This window comes from Bicyclus anynana, chromosome 18, assembly GCF_947172395.1.
Source record: "Bicyclus anynana chromosome 18, ilBicAnyn1.1, whole genome shotgun sequence".
NCBI classification, from domain to species: domain Eukaryota; kingdom Metazoa; phylum Arthropoda; class Insecta; order Lepidoptera; family Nymphalidae; genus Bicyclus; species Bicyclus anynana.
This window is the reverse complement of record NC_069100.1, coordinates 1,698,204-1,721,379: the sequence shown is the minus strand read 5'-3', so window position 1 is coordinate 1,721,379 and position 23,176 is coordinate 1,698,204. Positions and strand designations below refer to the sequence as shown.

The 23,176-nt window shown below is 35.8% G+C and overlaps 2 protein-coding genes across 2 annotated transcripts in view; one reads left to right on the top strand and one right to left on the bottom strand.

Moving 5' to 3' along the window:
• The window catches only part of LOC112046086 (protein enabled), a 106,314-nt gene extending 93,522 nt beyond the window's left edge, over window positions 1-12,792 (bottom strand). Inside the window, exon 1 of the mRNA XM_052886707.1 lies at window positions 12,326-12,792. Within this exon, the coding sequence (XP_052742667.1) occupies window positions 12,326-12,330 (5 nt within the window). The 5' untranslated portion in view covers window positions 12,331-12,792. The remainder of the gene's footprint in view (window positions 1-12,325) is intronic.
• Window positions 12,793-13,719: 927 nt separating this feature from the next.
• Window positions 13,720-22,080, top strand: LOC112046079 (tubulin-specific chaperone E). Its single transcript, XM_024082556.2, has 7 exons — window positions 13,720-14,158; window positions 15,773-15,879; window positions 16,689-16,868; window positions 18,095-18,506; window positions 19,560-19,691; window positions 20,784-20,940; window positions 21,678-22,080. The coding sequence occupies exons 1-7, from the start codon at window positions 13,811-13,813 to the stop codon at window positions 21,989-21,991; spliced, it is 1,650 nt and encodes a 549-aa protein (XP_023938324.2). The 5' UTR covers window positions 13,720-13,810; the 3' UTR covers window positions 21,992-22,080.
• Window positions 22,081-23,176: the final 1,096 nt, after the last annotated feature.

Here is a 23,176-nt window from a genome sequence, read left to right as displayed (position 1 = left end):
CCTACCATTTTTCCATATTTTCTCACCCTTAAAACCTTCCCTGGACTACGACAAACATTTCAAAATAGCGACTACTACAACAATTTTACTTTCGCGAGTACTCAAACTGTCGCATGACAAGGTAAAAGGAAAAAATTGTCTAGACTAGAAAGAGTTAGACAAAGTAGGTTTACTCGTATTGTTTCTTTGGAGATGCGGACCCCTAAAAAGGCAACGTAAAAGGTACGGATTTCGTAAGTAGTTTATATCAAAAAGGCTTTCGATTCGTCTGGTTGCTATGACAACCTTTGTGCTTGAATAGACAGAGAAGTATCAGATTCCCGCCTGGTATCAAATGCCACTGACCTCGCGCGTGTAAGTACCAGGAGATTATAAAGTACTTGGAGGCTTTGAAACTTTATTTCCTGTAAAATTAATTATCGAAGTTTTGTAAGAGCTGTTAGCTAAGATGAAAGGCGAAAAATTATTTAATATTAAATTTTCTATGCTTTCTTTGTTTTTTAATTAAGTTAGTTAATCTTTAATCTTGCCATATTTTTTAAGGTCGTGATAATTTTGACAGTGTCTTTTCAATTTTCATCTTTTTACCTAATTTATTAAATAATAATAATTGATGATTATATTAAATTACGTATTTGAACGGTAAATGATTTTAACCAATTGTCTTTCGTAGCATTGTTCTTCTCAGCAAACCATGGTGACAAATATATACAACTTCTTCTCTTCTTTCCGCCATATTGGATTTAGAACAACGTCACTTAGCTAATCACAAGTTTGTCTGTGTCTAGGTCCTACAAAAATATGGTCAGATAATTTTTCAAGGTCGTTGGAATTAGTCATCCTAAGATTATGGACTATACAGACATATATTTAACCTTAATATATATTTCTTAACTACCAAATATCAAAACAAAAAGTACCAATCCTTCCTTCCCTTTCTTTTTTGTGAAGGCGGTAAACAAAAATTTTCGAAACAAAAAAAATTATTTCATTCATCAAGACATCCTTGAAGTAGGTACTTATATGGCATTTTTACAAATTGTTCACAAAGTACGAATATAGTATGGACTTAAATACTTGCTCGTCCCATCAATTGGAAAACAGGTACAGGAAACTACAGTCTGTTTTTTTTAAACCTCTCTTAAAACCTGACTGCAGGGCAGTTTCCTTATGAGTAAATCAAGTTTTTGCTTCTGTACAGTGCATGACAAGGTTGTGGTATAAAAGATACGAACATATATACAAAAATAAAATTTGTTGGATGCCCTTCCGAATTTTTTTTTTTTTTTATTTATTCTTTACAAATTAGCCCTTGACTACAATCTCACCTGATGGTAAGTGATGATGCAGTCTAAGATGGAAGCGGGCTAACTTGTTAGGAGGAGGATGAAAATCCACACCCCTTTCGGTTTCTACACGGCATCGTACCGGGACGCTAAATCGCTTGGCGGTACGTCTTTGCCGGTAGGGTGGTAACTAGCCACGGCCGAAGCCTCCCACCAGCCAAACCTGGACCAATTAAGAAAACCTCAATTAGCCCAGCCGGGGATCGAACCCAGGACCTCCGTTTTGTAAATCCACCGCGAATACCACTGCGCCACGGAGTCTATGTATTATAGACTTATTCTATAATGGATTTGTAATGACTATATCTTGGCAAGTTCGTTCGTACGCGACGGTCTGTGCGTGCCGGGAGGGAGTAGCTATGGCCCCGCGCGCTCGACTTCATACCCGCGCAGTCCTACCCTCTGCACCGCGCGGACGACTTCACACCCGCACAGTCCTTCCCGCCCCGTCGCCCGCATGTCATGGGAGAGTCATCCACGAACTTGAAAAGCTATAGACCCTATCGCATTCCATCAGGCATGATTGTAGTCAAACGCAAGCTTATACAGGGTTTCGGGAGTATTTTCCATAACTCTGGGGTTATATTCTTCACCGAAAATTAATGAAAAATGTTCAAGGAATATGTGTTCTAAAATTAATATTTTCGAGGTAAATAATTTTAGCCTCAATAGCTCAACGGTAAGAGCGGTCGGACTCATCACCGTGGTGGTTCGATCCCCGCCCCGTTGCTCTATTGTCGTACCCACTCCTAGCACACTAGTTGGAGGGGAATGGGAATACTGGTCATATTAAAAAAAATGGTATATATTCTATTAAAAAAATATTTCTTTTGTAAATAGACCAAGGATGCGTAGGATGTGTCCCTTATACGCATTCTTGTAATTATGACGTAGCCAAGTTTTACGTATTTTAAAATGCACAGATAGATAAAGGCGTGTGTTACATGGAATCAGAATTATTCGAATTACTTTGTAGAAAACATAAAAAATATTTTATTTTTTAGTTGTAAAAATATTAGTTAAGCAGTTCGGCTCCTATAAGTGAACTCGTCAAGAACTTGAAGCTATAGGAAATATTCCAGAGCACCCTGTACATAAAAATACTAAGTTACTTATTAACAGTCGTCATCAACCTATATTCGGCTAACTGATGAGCTCGAGTCTCCTCTCAGAATGAGAGGGGTTAGGCCAATAGTCCACCACGCTGGCCCATTGCGGATTGGCAGACTTCACACACGCAGAGAATTAAGATAATTCTCTGGTATGCAGGTTTCCTCACGATGTTTTCCTTCACCGTTTGAGACACGTGATATTTAATTTCTTAAAATTCACACAACTGAAAAGTTGGAGGTGCATGCCCCGGACCGGATTCGAACCCACACCCACCGGAATCGGAGGCAGAGGTCATATCCACTGGGCTATCACGGCTCTTTACTTATTAAAAGTAAGTTAAATAAAACATTTAACTTACTTTTAATAAGTAAAGAGCCATGTAATTTGTAATAATAAAAAAACTGAAAGTATTGCCACCAGTTTTGTACCCCTTTATGTCTTGCGAACGGTATATTTACGTTCCCGCGATGGTTTTTTTTGCAATGTCGACCGATGTGTCAGCATTAGTCACTGAATAACTGAAATGCGAGTCAATAAAGACCCGTTTCCTTAAAATACACCAGAATCGGAAATAACTATTGACTAAGGCGTATTAGCCATCTCGTCGGCCTAGTGATTAGCCTTTGTAGCTTCATATCATGAAGTCTTGGTGTCGAGATCCGGGTCGGACTATGAAATATTGACCTTTTTTAGGGTTCTGTACCTTTAAAGGAATAAACGAAACCCTTATTTCTGTCAAGACCCTTTAATTCAGAAATACGGGGCGGTATAAAGTTGAAATTCAAATCATATATGCAGCAGGCCAATTCACTAAGTTTGACGTTTGTTAGCTGACTACGAAATTGAGATTCTATGTTACAAAATATGACGTCATCCAGTGTCTACTGACAACCCTTCGTGGACATCATACAGTACGTAGATGACATTCCTCAATTGATTTGATGAATATTTTAATAGGTTGTTAAAATTATACCAAATTAGTGAATAGGCTAGCAGGTCTACGGTCTCATGAAGTTACAAATGTGTTTTTTTCTCAACTTCAAGGGAATTTATAGTATACGGTGTGGTATGAACCTGGATACCTTGAGATTTTAATTTTAACTAGATGACTTGACGTAGGTATTCCCGAGATAAATTGTTTTGATAGACAGATAAACAGACAGACGGACAATATTGTGATCCTATAAGCGTTTTTCTATTTAGGTACGGAACCCTATGAAATGTATGTTAAATATTGACATCCATTAGAGTGTCCTGCTATATTGACCATAATAAATTATAAACATGGACTAAAATATAAACCTCAATTAACTTCAAAGTAAAGTGGACCTAAGCACTACTATTTAAAGTTCACTTTACGTAAGTTAGGAAACCACAAAAAACCTGCCTTACGAACCGGTGGTAAAGTCTTTACAAATAGTAAATTTTAACGTTTCGAAAGTGCTTGTAAACTAAACTTACTCGAAATAAATAAGTTCTGATTTTGATTTTGAAAATTGTGGTTTAAATCTTAATCCATGTTTATAAATATGGTCGGAGTTAAACCTAGAACTGCATATTTCTTTGATGACACCATGTGAATTATAAACAAACTAGCGGACACCCGCAACTTCGTCCGCGTGAAACTCGATGTAAACTTTCAACTACCCCTACCCAACTCTACCCCTACCCTACCCTACTCTACCCTACCCCTACCCTACCCCTACCTTTTCCTGATTTTTTTTTGCTATAAACCTCACGGAGCCCGAGACCTTTCCAATGAATGCAAAACCGTGGAAATCGGTTCGTGCGTTCTGGAGTTATAGCGTCAGGAAGGAAAACCCGACTTATTTTTATATAGTAGAGAAGAAGAAAATTACCTACATTATACCTATAACGCAAGTGTCTTAGTAAAATCAATCTTAATGCAAGAACAATAGATGTCATAATGTAATGCAATCATCTCTATGTGAATCACAAGTAATAAATCTTATCTAACTTCCTCATATCCGTATAATCATGTCTCTTTTATGGCTATGATCATCATATAACAATCATGCAGTTGGCAATCAAACTAGAGGACGCCGCGATATTATCCGCAGTTCTGCACAAATCCCAAAGAAACCATGAATAATTTCGACATAAAAAGTATATAATATGGAATATGTGTTGTTAATCTAGGATAATCTCATCGTTTCGAATTTCAAAAAAATCGATTCAGTAGTTTTTGCGAGAAAGAGTAACCTATCCAATCCATCCATACAATCACATGATTTAAATTTTTTACAGTTGAGCCAACTAAACAAACATACGAAATATTTTAAATGTGTAATGAAAGTAATACATTTAAATATCGTAAGCTCAGGTACTTCGCATTTTGCAAAAATTCGTAAATCATAAAGGCTGTTTATGACACGACTTGACGGCTTGTATACTGAGCCAATTGGAAATAAACGAATCAAAACATAATTATAAAGAATAAACATCTTATTAATTTGTGCATCTAAATATTTTTGTGTTTCTAAAAGTTTAAAAAATATTAATCTGTTTATCTGTTTACCTATGCATTCAAAACTATTAAAATAACCATAGATGCAATATATGCTGTAGAGTTTGTTTGTTTAAACGCGTTAATCTCAGGAACTACTGGTCCGATTTGAAAAATTCTCAGTTTTAGATAGCCCATTTATCGAGGAAGGCTATATATTATCCCCCTATTCCTACGGGAGCGGAAACCACGCGGGTGAAACCGCGCGGCGTCAGCTAGCCATTAATATATGCACTGACTGTGTGCTTCCTAAACTGTGATACAATCATGTGGAACGAGTAATCGAATGACGTGATAATGTGGGAATTCTTGTATATAACTTACTGCTTTTCTCATGTCTGCTACTAATAGTTACTTTACTAGCCTTCAACTGCTTCATTGGTCCACTCACGGTTGAGATTGTTAAAAGGTTAACGTTTTTAGAGATCCTTACTCCAACATTGAGGTCGTCGTTATCAACCCATATACTGCTCACTGCTGAGCTCGAGTCTCCTCTCAGAATGAGAGGGGTTAGGCCAATAGTCCACCACGCTGGCACAATGCGGATTGGCAGACTTCACACACGCAGAGAATTAAGATAATTCTCTGGTATGCAAGTTTCCTCACCGTTTGAGACACGTGATATTGAATTTCTTAAAATGCACACAACTGAAAAGTTGGAGGTACATGCCCCGGACCGGATTCGAACCCACACCCTCCGAATGCGGAGGCAGAGGTCATATCCACTGGGCTATCATGGCTCTCGACACATTGAGGTAGTAAACATTAAAAGATAAAAAAAATACTTGAATTCGTCGAATTGAAAATCTCCTCCATTTTTTGAGCCGTGATAGCCCAGTGGATACGACCTCTGCCTCCGATTCCGGAGGGTGTGGGTTCAAATCCGGTCCGCATGCACCTCCAACTTTTCAGTTGTGTGCATTTTAAGAAATTAAATATCACGTGTCTCAAACGGTGAAGGAAAACATCGTGAGGAAACCTGCATACCAGAGAATTTTCGTTTATCTCTGCGTGTGTGAAGTATGCTAATCCGCATTGTGCCAGCGTGGTGGACTATTGGCCTTACCCCTCTCATTCTGAGAGGAGACTCGAGCTCAGCAGTGAGCCAAATATGGATTGATAACGAATGCATGCAGAAATAAGATAAAAATTTTTGCTTCTTGTAAAAAAATTCTCAGGGCCTATCTATAGGCGAATAAACCGTTGGTGCAACGGGGCAGAGACATTCTACTTTACTAAGTAATAAGTTATAAAGAATTTTTAATTTTCGTTTCATTTCATCCCCCCTCCCAGCACGGTGCATGCGAGGGAGGCGAGGTCGTGTCCCATTTCCACTGATTATATCGAGAGTGCAGCGTCGCGAACATTTTTAATGCCGCCATGTTCCTTTTCACCCCACCTAAAGGATTTCGCTGAAAGGATTTATGTTTTTTCTTTAAAATTATCCGAGGCCGACGCCGTTTTACAAGCGTAGATCCTGTTCCCGTGAGGGGTAGGGTAGGATAGAGATATGGTAGGAGTAGGATATGGATACCTATTGTAGAGGTAGATTAGAGGTAAGGTAGAAGTAGGGTGGGGGTAGGGTTAACTAGGCGTAGGGTGGGATTAGGGTAGGATAGGGTTTCACGCGGACGAAGTCGCGGGCGTCTGCTAGTATTGTATACTCAGAATGGATGTTTCTTAAACTGAGATTGCATATAGATACAAATACCATAGACTCGTAATCAAAGGGTCAACAGAACGTAGTAATTTAAAGTCGAAACAAAAATACGGTGAAAAAGCTCAACAGGTAGTAATAATAAATTACCAAAAGGACAATGGTCTGGTGTTTGTTGATAGAATTCATAAGCGTCTACTAATGTAAACTATTACAGTTTGTAGAAAATAATTAATTTAATTTTTTGAAACAGAGCAAAAGGTCTAATTAAGTCCAAAAACTAAAATATATTCACATCAATTACATTTAAATAATTGAGTATGGCAACCATACTATTTATACGAGTATTGCATATATCGGACAACTAGGGACGCGCACGATACCGAAAAGCCAGTATCGAATCGAATAAAATATCGTCATTGAACTACACGTATTCAATGACATCAGTTTAATTTCAGTAGAACAAACATATAAACTCATATTTATGACGAATTAAATTTTCAAACAAGAAGTAGTAATTAATTTAAATGTAATAGGTACACCTATTTAATTTAAATTACTTATTTCTAATCATGACAAAATACTGCTAAAGTTCACTCTTACTTGGTGGCATTTTACATTTAAGTAATAAAATAACCAAAATGTAATAGTCAAACATGTTAATAACAATTATTAACAACAGTAAGCCATATGATATATTTTAATAATCAAAGGAAAGGAACAAGTGTTTACAAACGTATTTATTGTTTAAGTATGTTCGACATGATTTTAAATAAAGGTAAAACGTAAGTAAAAATAGTAAGATTTAGATAGTAAGATAGTAATTTCCTGAAGATTACTTATTGATTACAAAAATAACAGTATCGAAAGGAGATCGATAATCATTAATCGATACTATAAAGTATCGATACTTTTACGTGTTCCTATGACAAGTCATGCACTAACAATTCAACTGTGAACTGTCAGTCAGTTGTCACATCGCGTCGTAATTTCGTTGTTTGCGTACTTAAGCGTCTTGTAAATCTTGTTGCATTTTTCCGATACTTATCAAATGATTTTCTGTACCTACATTCTTTTTTAACGACCGCTTATGTTTATGGACACCGATTCTCCCGCTAAACTACTGACTTAAAACACTATTGTATTAAATTCCACGTTGGTTTTTAGATTTAATTATATATATTCATTTTTATAAAGTATGTATATTATCCATGTCAAAGCCTAGTCAAAGTCATCTAGACAGTCATAAGGTCAGCTTTGTAGAAAAATGGGGATCAAACCTACTTTTTATGTTCTTCAATCGAACTCAAATACCCGGCTTCATAATCATGGAATAATTAAGACTTCAATTTAAAAAGTAAGTCTCTATTCGTTGTTGACAAAACATAACCTCTAAAACTTCAAACATAAATATCTCGAATTCCAGACTTCACATAATATTAAACCATAAGAATAAATTGTTAAGAAAATAATTATCTATCAATTTATATTTTTTTCATTCATAGACGCTTAAAAAAAATGTCAGCAAAAATTTGTTTGGAAATAGACCAAATTTGTTTATAACACTGATACTTTACTGATAGGGTTGTCAAATAAAAGTGCTGAGTGACTTTGTCCATAGTCAGCGACCAAGTCTCGGATCCGTAGGTTACCAGGTCTAGTCGTCGGTGTTGGCAGCAGAATCTCCCCCGGAGATTCTTGACACCTCTTGCCCCGCAGTTACCACAACTTATTTTTTAAAATTATTAATTACTGTTTAACAAAGTTTTAACATTACGTGGATGGGTTGTTAAATAAAGTACCAGGCAATCATAAAACATAAGATGGCTACCTGAGAATGATCACGTAATAACAGGTAAACTAGACGAAACCGTGCCAAGGTGACACGCATTTTTTTCTATTGCCAAATGCATCCATTACATTAGACTTTTAAATATCAAATGATTTTACATATCTACTAACAAAGATTTTACATATATAGATGCTTTATGGATCAGAATGTTAGGCACAAATAGTAGAAGAATGCATGCGAACGAAATGGGTATGTTGAGATGGTTGTGTGGTGACAAGAGTGGATAAAAAAAAAACATACATACAGCCGAACGTAGAACCTTCTCCTTTTTGGAAGTCGGTTAAAAATAAGGAATGAGTATAAGGGAGTATATAAGACGATAGATAGGCTCAGTCTCACAGCGTGCGATAGAACGTGGTATGCTAGAAGTATCTTTGCATGAATGAATCGGAAATGAAGAGATACGCAGAAGAACCAAAGTCACCGACATAGCTCAACGCGTCGCAAAGATCGTTGCTCGTCGATCAGTCGTTGGGGTTTCAAGGTCCTAGTAAGGTTCAAGGTATGACGACCCCGCACTATTAAACACTATGTTGGTCGACCGCCCACCAGGTGGACTGACGACATCAAGCGAGTCGTAGGGATTCGCTGGATGCAAGCGGCTCAGGAATGTGATGTTTGGAAGTCCCGTCCCTACAAAAGGCCTTCCTGCAGTGGACGTCCATCGGCTGATATGATGATGAATGAATTTCAAACGCAAACTTGGAATGGCGACCCCGCACCGGAAAGCGCAGTGTTAGTAGACCCCACGAGGTGGATTAAGGACATCAATCGGCTTACGAAGCCGAGCTGGATGCTCGCGGTTCGACACCGTTTTGTTGGGAAATCCATGTAAGATGTATGTCCAGCAGTGGACGTCCATCGGCTGTAAATGATAATGATGAACGCCTACTTCTATTAAATTTTTGATAATATCATGTTAGGTATATGGCAGCACGTAATTCGTGAACATTCAGCGACACCGGCGAAATTAATTAGACTCGATTATTAACAATAAACGCGCCACAAATTCCCAGGACGACCTTTCTAATGGCGACCACATTAATTTATAATTCTAGTGTTTTAGCAGTTTTACATGCCTAACGAGGTTTACTAATTTTTTTTTTTTTTTTATTCTTTACAAGTTAGCCTTTGACTACAATCTCACCTGATGGTAAGTGATGATGCAGTCTAAGATGGAAGCGGGCTAACTTGTTAGGAGGAGGATGAAAATCCACACCCCTTTCGGTTTCTACAAAAGTACACTACAACAGTGGATGACCCCAACCACCTTGTTTAGTCATAGATATTCCCATTAGGTTAACTTACGTGGACTATATGCTATGGTGGTGCAACCCTAATCACACTAATATTACAAGGCAAAAGTTTGTGTGTAAGTGTGTATGTTTGTCCCTCTTTTGTGCTACGGCAACTGAAGCGATTTGGCTGAAATTCGGAATGAAAATAGATTTTATTATGTATATACATAGGCTACTTTTCATCTCGGAAAATTCATGATTTCCGCGGGATTTGTGAAAAACTGAGTTCGATGCGGACGAAGTCGCGGGCTTCCGCTAGTACTGTATAAGCCTCATCGTCATCATGGGTGACTTCTTCGAACTGAAGTTTGGCAGAAAACCATTTTGGTCTTTTGTAGAATTTTCAAACTGTATGTAAGTTAAGACACCTCGGACTCATCAGTCAAGAGTCTGTTTGCCAAGATATTAGGATGAATAAGGGGTTGTTTCTTGTATCTTTTGGCTAGCCCCCTACTTCATCCCTTACTGTGACAGGATGCTGATGAAAGCAGTGCTACTTGGTGGCAAATATACCCATGGAGGTAAGAGAATATCTTAACATTCCATGGATTCACCGTTCAGGTGCTGGGTCCATTGCGAGATAGAGAGAAAAACACCAAGCAGGTCTTGTGACTACTGGATGTAGGGTTAGTGATGTTCTAGACAAGTTTTTACTATGAGCTTGGTTCCTACTCTTTCATTGTATATAGATTGATACAACTGATATAGCGAAGTAATAAACTAAATGAAAACCTTACTCAGTATTTAACCTCCATTAGTTGATGGAGTATGTCTGTTTTTCATTACAACTTAGTTTATAGGTCACACAAATATAGCTCTGACTAATTAATTGCTTATGAGTATACTGGAAAAACATATTTATAATTAATCTATATACTAATACTATAAATGCAAAAGTAAGCCTGTCTGTCTATTACCTTTTCACTGCTAAACCGCTGGACCAATTAAGATGAATTTTGGTATAATGGTACCTTAGAGTAAAACAGGGTCAAAAAGTACAAATAATAATTCTTTTTATTTTAGGATCAAAAAGTAACATGGTCAAATAGGGGTTGAAAGTTTGTATGGAAAGTCTTTTATTTTTAGATTTACAGTTTGAAAAATTTGTCCTTGAATCATAAAAAAATACGAAAAATTTAAATAGTGATGCAAGAATTTTTAAAATACAACCACTAAGGTGCTGAAATAGGGGTTGAATGTTTAAAATGATTTACATGTGGACAAAGTAGTGTGGACTAGTTATAATATAGGTCTTGTCAGTTTCAAGAACTAGTTTGTAATTTTCAGTTTATAAAACACTATCAGATGATATCATCAGAGAGATGCCCCACTGTTTCACCTGTATGTAGGAGTCCTATTCCTGGGACTATGGTAATAAAATATAGCCTACTCGCAAAATAATGTGTCTTCCTATTAGTAAAAGTATTTTCAAATTGGTATAGTAGATTTTTTTATAGTATTTGTATAGATTTAAAAGTCTGAACTTTGGGCACTTCAACTCAGAGCTCTCAGTACAGGAATCTTGTATTGTTCTTTTCTTCTCTATATCTCTATTTGTTAAAGCAAAACGAGTCACATTCACTAACGTTTCCATATAAATAATTATGTTGACTTATTAGTCAACCATGGTCAAATACTTACACCTTAGTTATACCATAGTTAAAGCTCTGATGACTCACAACTTGATATGATGTATTTTAGTAGGTATTTGTGCAATGATAAACATTCTAGATTAGCAACATCCAGGAAACTTGATAATTTTTTTATATATAACTGGAAATTTATATTTATAATTTATATTGGAAATTTATATTTACACTTATTTATTTACCAGAGTGCGGATTTAAATACACAATTAAATATTTTGATAGTTAAGTAATACTAATAAAATGTTTTATTATTATTTGCAAATAAACTTTTTCTTGTACTTTACATTCATAAAGTAAAAGTACAAAATAAAATGAAGCCAAATTCAATTTACAACAAATAGGTCTAACTTTGCTTTGCAAAAGATTTCATGTTCCTAATTCAAATGGGTGGAGTGAATTTTTCTCCTACACACCCCAGCACCCTATAGAACCATCCCCCTAAAATCACCCCATTTTTAAGAAATCGCCCTCATACCCAATGCACTTTAATTCAAGGTCAAATAAACAGCCATGAAAGGGAAAGACAAAAATAAATTGAATATACAACGTGTGGGGCACTTCTTGATAAATATATGTAGAAAAAATCGATAACTCGTCCAAGCAGACAGTTTTCCGACACTATGCAATGCTTCATCGATTTCTATGCTAAATTATGGGCTGTTTTTCTTCAATCTCATTCATAAAATTGCAAATTTAAAATCGATACGCGTTGTTTACATTACAATATAGAACACAGACTTCGCGCTCCGATCAGCACGGTACGTAAATAAATATTCTAAATTTAAATATAGAACGACGCATGCAAGCGAACAATACAGGATTTATTTATTTGTTTTCGTAAAAGCTCGCAAGCAGCGGTTTGATGAACTTTAGCTGTACGTACCTCATTTTGATTGAATCCTTTGTCGTGTTAAATCCGACTATTGCACGACACTCACAATTGTTCACTTATAAACTGCATATTATCACAGACACGAAGCGACATTTTAGTATTATCGACTCGAGCACTCGTCCGGTGGATTAGGGGTGGCCATTTTTGAGAAATAGCACAATTTTCGTTTTCAGTCCCGCTCGATTTTGGAAACGGAGCGGATGACGGAAGGACGCTTGCACTGCGCGAACACGACGAATGAATTAAAAAAAATATTTTTTATATCATCAGTCACTCAAACGCTTACGTCTTTGAGTTTATTAAAAATATTTTTTAATACAACACACCTCAGCACAGCTGAACTTTCAATACATTTTATAAAAAGTATAAAAAAAATTGAATACCGTATTCAGAAAATTTTAAACGACACAATGTGCTATTCGGTTGGAGTATTCGGTACATATCCGGAAATAAAATTTACATTTTCGCCCTTATTTGTCTGACGTCTATACTTGGTCGCATTATACCATATGCTCGGTCAACGAGACCGACCAATCACCTCTCGAAGGATTAATTTTAGTCAATCTCAAAATGGTCCTGGTAGCGCCATCTATTGCTAGATCTGCAAAACTATGTTGGTTATTTTTTAATCTGACAAACGACTCATAAACAATACAATCGGACGACATTGAATTTACTGGCAGCAATCGGCACCAGTGCACAGCCGTGCTCCATAAACAAGCCATTTATACTCTGTCTACGTATTGATCTTTGTCAATATCTTTTTGATGTTTTTTTTTGATGACTCAAAATCTGACAGTTTGCTAATTTGTTTTGCTTGACAGACGTAGCCATGCCATGGGAACTTAGAAGAACGTGAAATCTTTATGAAGCAGCGCCATCTACATTCTAGATTTAAGATTCCAGAATAGTAAATACAATTACTTATGGTGTGTATGTATTATAATGTTTTTAGAGATTTAAACCGTGTAAGTATGGAAAAAAAAAACAAAACAAAAAAGAATTATTTATCCTTTTAATTTTGACGCGCAATAGGAAGAATGTGTTTGTATTTCTAAAGCAAAGGGATTATTACAGATAGACAGTAACCGTACATTAATTTCAACGATATTCCATATAGTCATTTGGCCTAGTGGTGTATAACAAAGGTACGATCTAATAATCCTGAGTTCGAGCCCGGACAATGGAAAACTTTTTGTCTTTTTTTTTTTGTTTTTCTCAATTGGTTTCTTCAACTTTTACAAAATCAAAAATCTCGCATTTACAAAAAATATGCATTATTATTTTTATAACATAATGGATACTATACTAAAAATACCGTAGCTAGTCACTAGATGGCGCTATCACAAGCGTTCCGAAAAAAGTTAGAGTTGCCTATCTATTTCCAATAATACATTGTAATCTTTGGACGTAGCTTCCGAAAAATAAGTCTGTTTTCATTTTGATAAACATTCTTTTTTCGAAAACATAAAAAGAATGGTGGGCGCGATGCCTGTTGATTTGATACCGAAATTTTGCAACGGTGCCATGGACAGCCTGAACGGCGGCGACGATTGTGAATACCAAGTGTCTGTAGGAAGTCGTGTGAAGTGCAGTGATGATTTTGGTACGGTGAAGTATATTGGGGAGGTGCATGGGTACAAAGGCATTTGGTATGGAGTAGAGTGGGATAACGCCGACAGGGGAAAGCATGACGGCATCGTAGAGGATGTGCAGTACTTCAAAACGACCAAACCAGGTGCTGGTTCATTCATACGTCCCAACAAAATTGCTCCATTCAAAACTTGTGCTGAAGCCATCCGAAAGTATTATGGTGATAGAGAGGTGAGGATTTACCTAGTTGAATAACATAATGATATAAAATAACTCTTTGTTCATGTCACACATGTGTTTATTTTAAATTGTGTCACTTCACACCCACATATTACAAGTTGCTTAACTTGAACGAGTAATAACTTAGCATAAACGTTATCCTATTGTGTAACACCTTGTTTTATTATAATGGGCTTATTGAGTACAAAGGAGGCTCTTTTAGACTGATTTTTTCTTGGGAAATTGAAGTTTGTGCTATTGGCATGTGTTTTTCTTAAAGCAGTATATCTGTTTTGACAGGGAAGAGTTAAAATCTATGCCTTGGGTAATTGCAGTACCCAGCAAACAAGTAAACTACCCAACAAACAAACAAAACAACTAACAAAATTGCAGTAATGTAGGCTGCAAAAGACAAAGAAAGTTCTTGGTCTAAAGATGAAAAAAAAGAAACCAAACAAACAAGGAGTTGGTGTTTGTTCAGTTTCTTTTTTTTTAAAAAGGCCAAGGCTTGGGTGCAATTATGCCTGCTCCTACATGGGACTGTCAGCCTTGGTGATAACTAGTCTCCTCTTCACCACATGATGGATGTTCTTTATTAGTCATGACATTATACAGGATGCTTGTGAGTATGAGTATTTCCCATAACATGGTTAAATTCTATAACAAAAATAATTCCAAATGTTGAAGGAACATGTGTTCTAAAATTAATATTTTCAAAGTAAATAATGTTTCTTATATTTTCAGAGCACATAAAATTTTAATATACCTTTAAATGTGACCTTATATTAATAGCGTAGCCAAACTTAAAATGCAAGAATAGATAATGGTGTGTGTTACATGGATAGACAAATTATTTGAATTACTTAGTATGAATACATAAAATGTTTTTATTTTTTAGTTAAAAAAATATTAGTTGATTCAAAAAATTCAAAATTCATTTATTTCAAGTAGCCTCAGTTTACAAGCACTTTTGACACGTCAGTTGACTATTTGTAAAGATTCTACCACCGGTTCGGAAGGCAGGTTCTGCTGAGAAGATACCGGCAAGAAACTCAACAGTTGCTCTTTTGAAAAAGTCATACAGTATTACAATTTACATTTGAAAACAATTAAATTACAATTTCTTATAGTTTTATTTCCTGTGTGAAAGTGGAAGCTGATCCAATGGCCTCCAAGCACCTTTGTCATTACGGAACTCATCAATAGTGTAGTAACCTCGACTAAGTAAATGTTTTTTAACACATTGCTTAAAGTTGTGCATTGGCAAGTCCATCACAGTTGTGCAGTTTGGCTCCTATTAGTGGACTCATCAACATCTTGAATTTATGGGAAATTCTCCCGAGCACACTGTATAGTGGTTGTTAATAGATTTAATGTCATAAGCCTGCTAACTCTTATTGAAGCAGTGTGATGGGTTTAAGATCTATATCTCTTATACGGGGGTGCACTTCATACATGCATTAAAGCACTGCATACCCTAATAAATGATTGTTAATATTCCAATGCACATTTTGCCAGTTTGGTTAAATTGTCTTTTAGTGCATACCCTGATCAACAACCTTATGCACGCCACTGCTTATAAGGCCTGGCCTTGTAAAGTTAATGCTGTGTGTTAAATGGTTGCAGGATGAGACTGTGGCGGCTCATCGCAGGACCGTCATCAATGAGTGGAAACGTGAGATGGGTGCACCGTTCATTGAGATGGTCGGCTTTGAGAAGATACATCAAAAACAGTAAGTAATATTATACATAACAATATTATTAGTAATATTACGAACTGCTTGTAGCTACTATATGTCTCCTGTGGATCTGATTCAATTTGGATTTTCTATATTATAATATCTAATAGTAATCATTATCAACCCATATTCGGCTCACTGCTGAGCTCGAGTCGCCTCTCAGAATGAGATGGATATTTACTATATATTATAAACTATTGGTCTAATAGCCCACCACAGACTTCACACACGCAGAGAATTATGAAAGTTCTCTGGTATGACGGGTTTACTCACGATGTTTTTCCTTCACCGTTTGAGATGCGTGATATTTAATTTCTTAAAATGCACACAACTGAAAAGTTGGAAGTGCATGCCCCCGACCGGATTCGAACACAAACCCTCCGGAATCTGAGGCAGAAGTTGTATCCACTGGGCTATCACTGCTCCAATAGTAATAGATTCTTGATAAGTTTCTAAAACTGTACCACAAAATAGAGGCAGAAGCAGTATCTATACTAATATTATAAAGCTGAAGAGTTTGTTTGATTGAACGCGTTAATCTCAGGAACTACTGGTCTGAATTGAAAAATTATTTCAGTGTTAGATGGCCCATTTATCGAGGAAGGCTATAGGCTATATATTATACCCGTATTCCTACGGGAACGGGAACCACGCGGGTGAAACCGCGCGGCGTCAGCTAGTTTTATATATTTGACATTAGCATTTGTTAAATTAGTCAGCAAATTTCGATGCCTATGCCATCCTTTGTTATTTATTGTATCTCATGAAGTAATGGCTTCTTATTTTTGACATTAATGTTCCAGGAAGTTCGACCGGCTGCTCGAAGTGTGTGTCCGTGATCAGAACGTGTCCAAGGCAGGGGACGTGGCGCTGCTCTGTCCCAACGTGAGGAGTCTGGACGTGTCGCAGAACCTGTTCTCCAACTGGCGCGAGGTGATCCAGCTGTCGGCGCAGCTGCCTGATCTTAGAGAGTTGGATCTGAGGTATTTCTGATAGTGCATAACTACCTCGAGCCGTGATATCCTAGTGGATATGACCTAGTGCATAACTACCTCGAGCCGTGATGTCCTAGTGGATATGACCTTTGCTTCCGATTCCGAAGGGTGTGGGTTTAAATCCACCATCCAATTCATTTTTATTGACCAACACCATAATGACCGTTGGAACTTCGTGAAGGGTTGGACACGACGTTGGACTTACCTGCTACAGTTGGGCTCAGAAAAGGACTCCATCGGGACCAGCAGTGAGCGCATCACTGGCAGCTGCGCGTTTGTTATCTCTGAATCCTGTTTATGATATAAATTATAATTTATTTATCCTCCAACTTTTCAATTGTGTGCATTTTAAGAAATTAAATATCACATGTCTCAAATGGTGAAGGAAAAACATAGTTAAGAAACCTGAGAATTTTCTTAATTATCTGCATGTGTGAAGTCTGCCAATTCGCAGAGGGCCATTGTGGTGGACTATTGTCCTAACACCTCCCATTCTGAGAGGAGACTCTTGCTCAACAGTGAGCCAAATGTGGATTGATACAGATGATGATGATAATTAACTTGCGTCGAAATCATGAAAAAGTTAATGCACAATTGTTAGTACTAAGTACTGACACTGTTGTTTTATATACATTTCCAATTCGCATAATCACCAATTTGCAGATTTTTTAAGAAATTTTTATAGTATAAGTTTTAATTATTATTTTTTCTGTAACTTTTTTTATTAATATATATTTTTTAATCCTGACTAATGTTAAAACACTTGAAAATTTTCAAAAAAAATCTGGCCTATGGTTGACTCAATATTTCACATGGCATTATTGGCATGGCATGGCTGGGCCGATAAAGGTTTCCTAATTGGTCCAGGTCTGGCTGGTGGGAGGCTTCGGTCGTGGCTTAGTTATCAGTGGCGTGCATAAGGTTATCAGGGTATGCACTAGTAATAAAATTGAGCAAACTGTAAAAATCTGTATTTAATAAGCACTAAGAGGACAACTCTTAGGGTATGCAGTACTTTAATGCATGTATGAAGTGCACGCCACTGCTAGTTATCACAGGTAAAAACGAACCGCCAAGCGATGTCGTAAGGGGTTTTGGATTTTCATCCTCCTGCTAACACACCGTTAGTTACACCGCATCATTGATTGCATCATCACTTACCATCAGGTGAGATTGTAGTCAAGTACTTGTAAGAAATTAAAAAATTGTTTCAGCAAAAACCGTATGGCCATAGACATGCCAGAGGAGACACTTGCCAAATTGTCAATCAATTTCGCCAACTTGGAGAAACTGAACATATCAGTCTGTGATTACGAATGGTCGGATATTCTCGCTCTATCGCATCTATGGCCGAATATCAATGAAATTATCGCAGCTTTCAACAGAATAAAGACTATAAACGCACCTGACGTCACTTTAAATACTCTGGCAGTTTTAAGATTAGACGGAAACCCCATAGAATCATGGTACGAAGTCATGAACCTCGGCAGGTTAAAGAATTTGAAGGTGCTGAGTTTGAATGACTGTCACATTGAACATATAAGGTTTAATGAAAATGGATACGGCAAGTTGGACATTTTTGAAAGTTTGGAGGTTATGTTTTTGAACAGAAATAGAATTAATGATGTGAGTATTTTTATCTTTTTTTTTGTACTATTTTTTCTAAAATCTTATCTCATATTAATAGGCTGCAATGCATCGATCTCCTATTAAAAACTGGATGCACAATCAGCTATCAAAAAACGTCCCCACTCAATGAGTGCCAACAACAACTTCTTGGCACTCAATTCAAATCAAATCAAATCAAATCATTTATTTGCTAGAATGTGGTACATGTTTTGGTCTTAAAAATATTGAGTCACCTATACATTCAACTGATTACAGTATGCAAAATTTTTACAATTAAAATATTAATTTCAATAATTTATCCTTATAACATAATTATATTTGATGTGAAAATTTACAATAAAAATTTCAACCTAAATTTAACATATATTTATTACAATTTTTATTGCCATCAATTTTTATTATAATAAACCATAAATAAAATTTTGCTATCAAGTAGTCGTATTTGCAAATTCAACCTTAAACTCAATTCTTAAGTTTGAATTTGCTCTGAATTTGGGATTTTATAGAATATTGGGCTATATTTAAATGCCTTTAGGTATAATTTTCTTTACCAATAATTCTAAAACTGCCAAAGCAGATTTGGCCAGTTTTTAAGTGACATTTTCTACATGATTGTGCGTCCTTTTATTATAAGAGGTCAATGGCTAGTTAACACTTTTATTAAAAAGGGCTTAAATCGTTTATTATCCTTCTATAAAACCGTAAAATACATCGTATTTTCTTGAGACTTAAATGGAATGGATCATAATGGATGAAAGGAGGTCACTGTGACTGAATAACTTCTACTTTTTCATATCCAAAGAATATTTATTTAATTCATGTTTTATTGAGCTTAAAGGTGAATTTAAAATTGATACAATTATTCAACAGGAATACTTTTGTCATTATTTAATTTGAATTAGCTCCATTTATCATTCATTACAACATTACAAAGACTGAGGCCTCACCCCTCTCATTCTGAGAGAAGACTCGTGCTCAATAGTGTGCTGAATATGGGTAGTTAATGATGAGGATGATGATGAATTAATCATTGTATAATTGTTTTTTCAGTGGAGATCGGTCAGCGAACTAAACAAACTGAAGTGTTTGAAAAAACTATATTTCCTCAAGAACCCAGTACAGAACAATGAAGACTATGACACTGTTTCTCAACTTATCATCGCTAAAATTGGAAACCTGCAGGTATATCTTTGGTCAATCCTATTCTGTATTTTCTCTAAATTTTTATTTAATACTCTGTTTGTATTATTTTTTACCGCCTCTAAGGAATCTGGTATCCTTTTTATTTGTACGATTTTTTTGATTCTTGTACAATTTACGATCTTTTCAAATCTTAGGCCCATCATCTTATCTAACTAAAAATATTAACTAGTCGACGAAAAATTAACCTGCGATGATTTATTAGTTTGGAAAGAAAAATGCAAACAATACAAACGATAGTTTTTTAGCCAGAAATCTGTTTTTTTTTTAATAAATTGTGATAAATAAAACAGCAGTGTGTCCTCGTGAGTATCCATTTTGTTACCGACTGTACTGTTGTAACGACAACGTCGAAATGTGTTCACTTGATGCACGGCTTGGGTGTTAGGTTTATTTTCGTTACGGAATTTCTTGATTCGGTCGCCGCATTCAAAGCTATGTAATAGCTTGAAAAAATATTAAAAAGCTCCGACGCACAAATGAAGTTAGTCTTTCAGATCGACTGTCTAAATAGTGTATGTTGCCGCGCAGCATACACTATGTACGTCTCAATACTACGCCTGAAGACTGAAAGGCGCGCAACCGAAGTGCAGCAGGCCGTACGCAGAATAGGTTGCGCACAAAAACGTAACGCTGTCATTCGTTGATCGAAGAGCCCATATTTTTTTCATACCGGGGACTATATAGGAAAAATCGATTCTTAAGGAGTTAACTCCAAATATATATATATATATATATATATTGACCGGGTCCGCTACGGTCAATAAATATAAGCTTTGACTTATGTGCAATTCTTCCTTACCCCTACCCTACCCCTACCCCTACCCTACCCCTACCCCTACCCTACCCATTGACTCTTAAACGTTTGTATGGGAAATAGAAAAGGGTCGTTTTTATGGTTTTTCCGGCAATTAATCAAATTTTTCTCACCTTTTAAACCTTCCCTATACCTCCACAAACATTTCAAGACCAAGATAAGATAAATCCGTTCAGCCGTTCTCGAGTTTTAGCGAGACTAACGAACAGCAATTCATTTTTATATATATAGATATGTATATATATCTTTTCTTATAGGAATTGAATGGGTCAATAATAACTCGTGAACTACGTCGAGGCGCAGAGTACGACTACATGAAACGCTACGGGGCGGAGTGGAAGGCGGCTCAGAGCGACTCACAGAAGAAAATGGCGTTCGATTTAGAGCATTGTCGCTTCCAGGAGCTTGTTAACAGTGAGTTTTCAAGTCCATTTATTTTTGTCTTTGCTATAATTTGATACTGTCATGGTAGCAGCGGCGAACAGTTCATGCAAGCCGATTCCCGTCGGGTTACCTTTTAAAATTTTTATTCATTATTCTAACGAATATGTATGGAAGTATGGGAAATCGTAGTTTGTATCAAGCGGTGTGAATTTCCTATTCCTTGAGACGGCTTACCTTTGTCAAAATTTCATCCTTCGCCACTGCATGGTAGTACAAGATCCGGCGTAAAGAATATATACCCTAATCTGTTATTTAAAAAAAATCGCACTATACTACAGCCTTTCTTGATGAGCTGTTTACCAACAAACAAATTAAAAATGAGGGTATAAGTCACTAGTCATTTCACACCTAATAATAATTAAAATTAACTTGTTCTTAAATTAATGAAAATGAATTTGATTAATAAGCTTACAACAATTAGATATGGGTTTCGGATGATTATTGTCACCATTATCACTAGTAAACTAAGCCTATTTGAAATAAATGAATTTTGACTTTTGACTTGATTTTTGAATAATAACAGATGAGGGTATAAATGTCTAATCCCGGATCTTGGACTATGAGACATTGTAAATATCGTATATTATTTATTTAAGCTTAAGCACAATAATTAAAATTAAATTGATTTTATGTATGCCTAGTAATAAGTATGGTAATAAAGATTATTTTATTTATTATTTATTTAATTAAAATATTATTTTTTACAGAATACGGCATTCCAGACGACAGCTTGCTAGTCAAACAACCAAAAACCACCACACTCACCTCACAGTTACTAGAAATAACGTTAAGGGACGAGAACGGGAAGTCGTTGAAAAAGAAATTCCCCTCAACAATGGCGGTACAGAAACTGGTAACACTGGCGCAAAGACTTTTCTCGAAGGGCAACACCGGGACACCAACTCTGCATGTCGTTGATGAACAAATGAAAGGCGCTGAAATCACATTGGATAATGTTATGAAAGATCTAGCATTTTTTTCCATTAAAAATGGCGACACAATCATCATCAGATTCATATAATGTGCTAATTTTAACACCTGTTATTGGCAACACAAATCGTATTTAATAAAATGAAAGCGTATATTTAAATTCAAACAAAAAAAAAACAATTAAAACCTCTAAAAAAGGTCGTTATGCCATTTTATTTACATATGTATTTAAATGAAAAAAAAATGTGACTAAGCTGTATAATTATCGATCTTTGCCTGTTTATTTGGAAAAAAAAATACAAGAAGGTCTAAAGGTTATAAAAATTAGAGCTTCAAAATTATCTTTTGGTGCGATTTTATTTCAATTTTTGACTCAATAAAAGAATTTAGCTTTGTAAATAAAAATAAATGATTATTATTATATCTGCATGATAAATTATTGTACCTGTATTTATTGCGAATTTTATTTTACAGAAATAAATGACCACTATGTATTTTTTATTTACGTATTTTATTACACAGAATCCTTACAACCTCTTTGATCAACATCTAATGGTCTAAGATCCAACATTAGAAATATATACCCTCATCAAATGATGTTAAATACTGTTAGTATTACTAGGTCATGAAAAATGTGGCCCTCAAAAGAGGGAATTTCCACATCTCAATGTTAGTTGTGGTCAACAACGAACGTTATTTAAACAAATAAAACCTAAGTATTGTCTACAATGTCGAGTTGTGTGTTCAGGAAGTGTAAAAACGATATATATACATAAATAAAAAATGGAATTAAAGACAAAATTGTGCATGTGTGCGCTCAGTTTGGTAGCCTATTAGTGGGATCGCTTTTTGCGGTGATTTTGTAGGGACGTAACCGATCTATAATATAAAATTATCATTACCCTCATCTGTTATTCATTAGTGCTATGAAATAAATGATATATAGTATATAGTAGTATAGTATAGGTTTGCCTAATTAAATTGCGGCCAAACACATTTTTTATATAAAATCTAGGAAACCATGAAGTAGGTCCAACTCCAACAGTTGTAACGTAAAACAGTAACAAGCATTCACACTTTCGCCTTTTTAATATTCGTGTGAAGTGTGATAAATCTTCTAGATATCTCAGCTGTTTAGTTGTTAACATAAATATTAAATAGTAGAATATTTAAAACACATGTGCCCTTGAGAGACACGTTCAAACAGAACCATAAAATTGATTCATAAAACTATTTTATAATTTTAAAAATGTAGCTAGGTACATTATCAATGTAG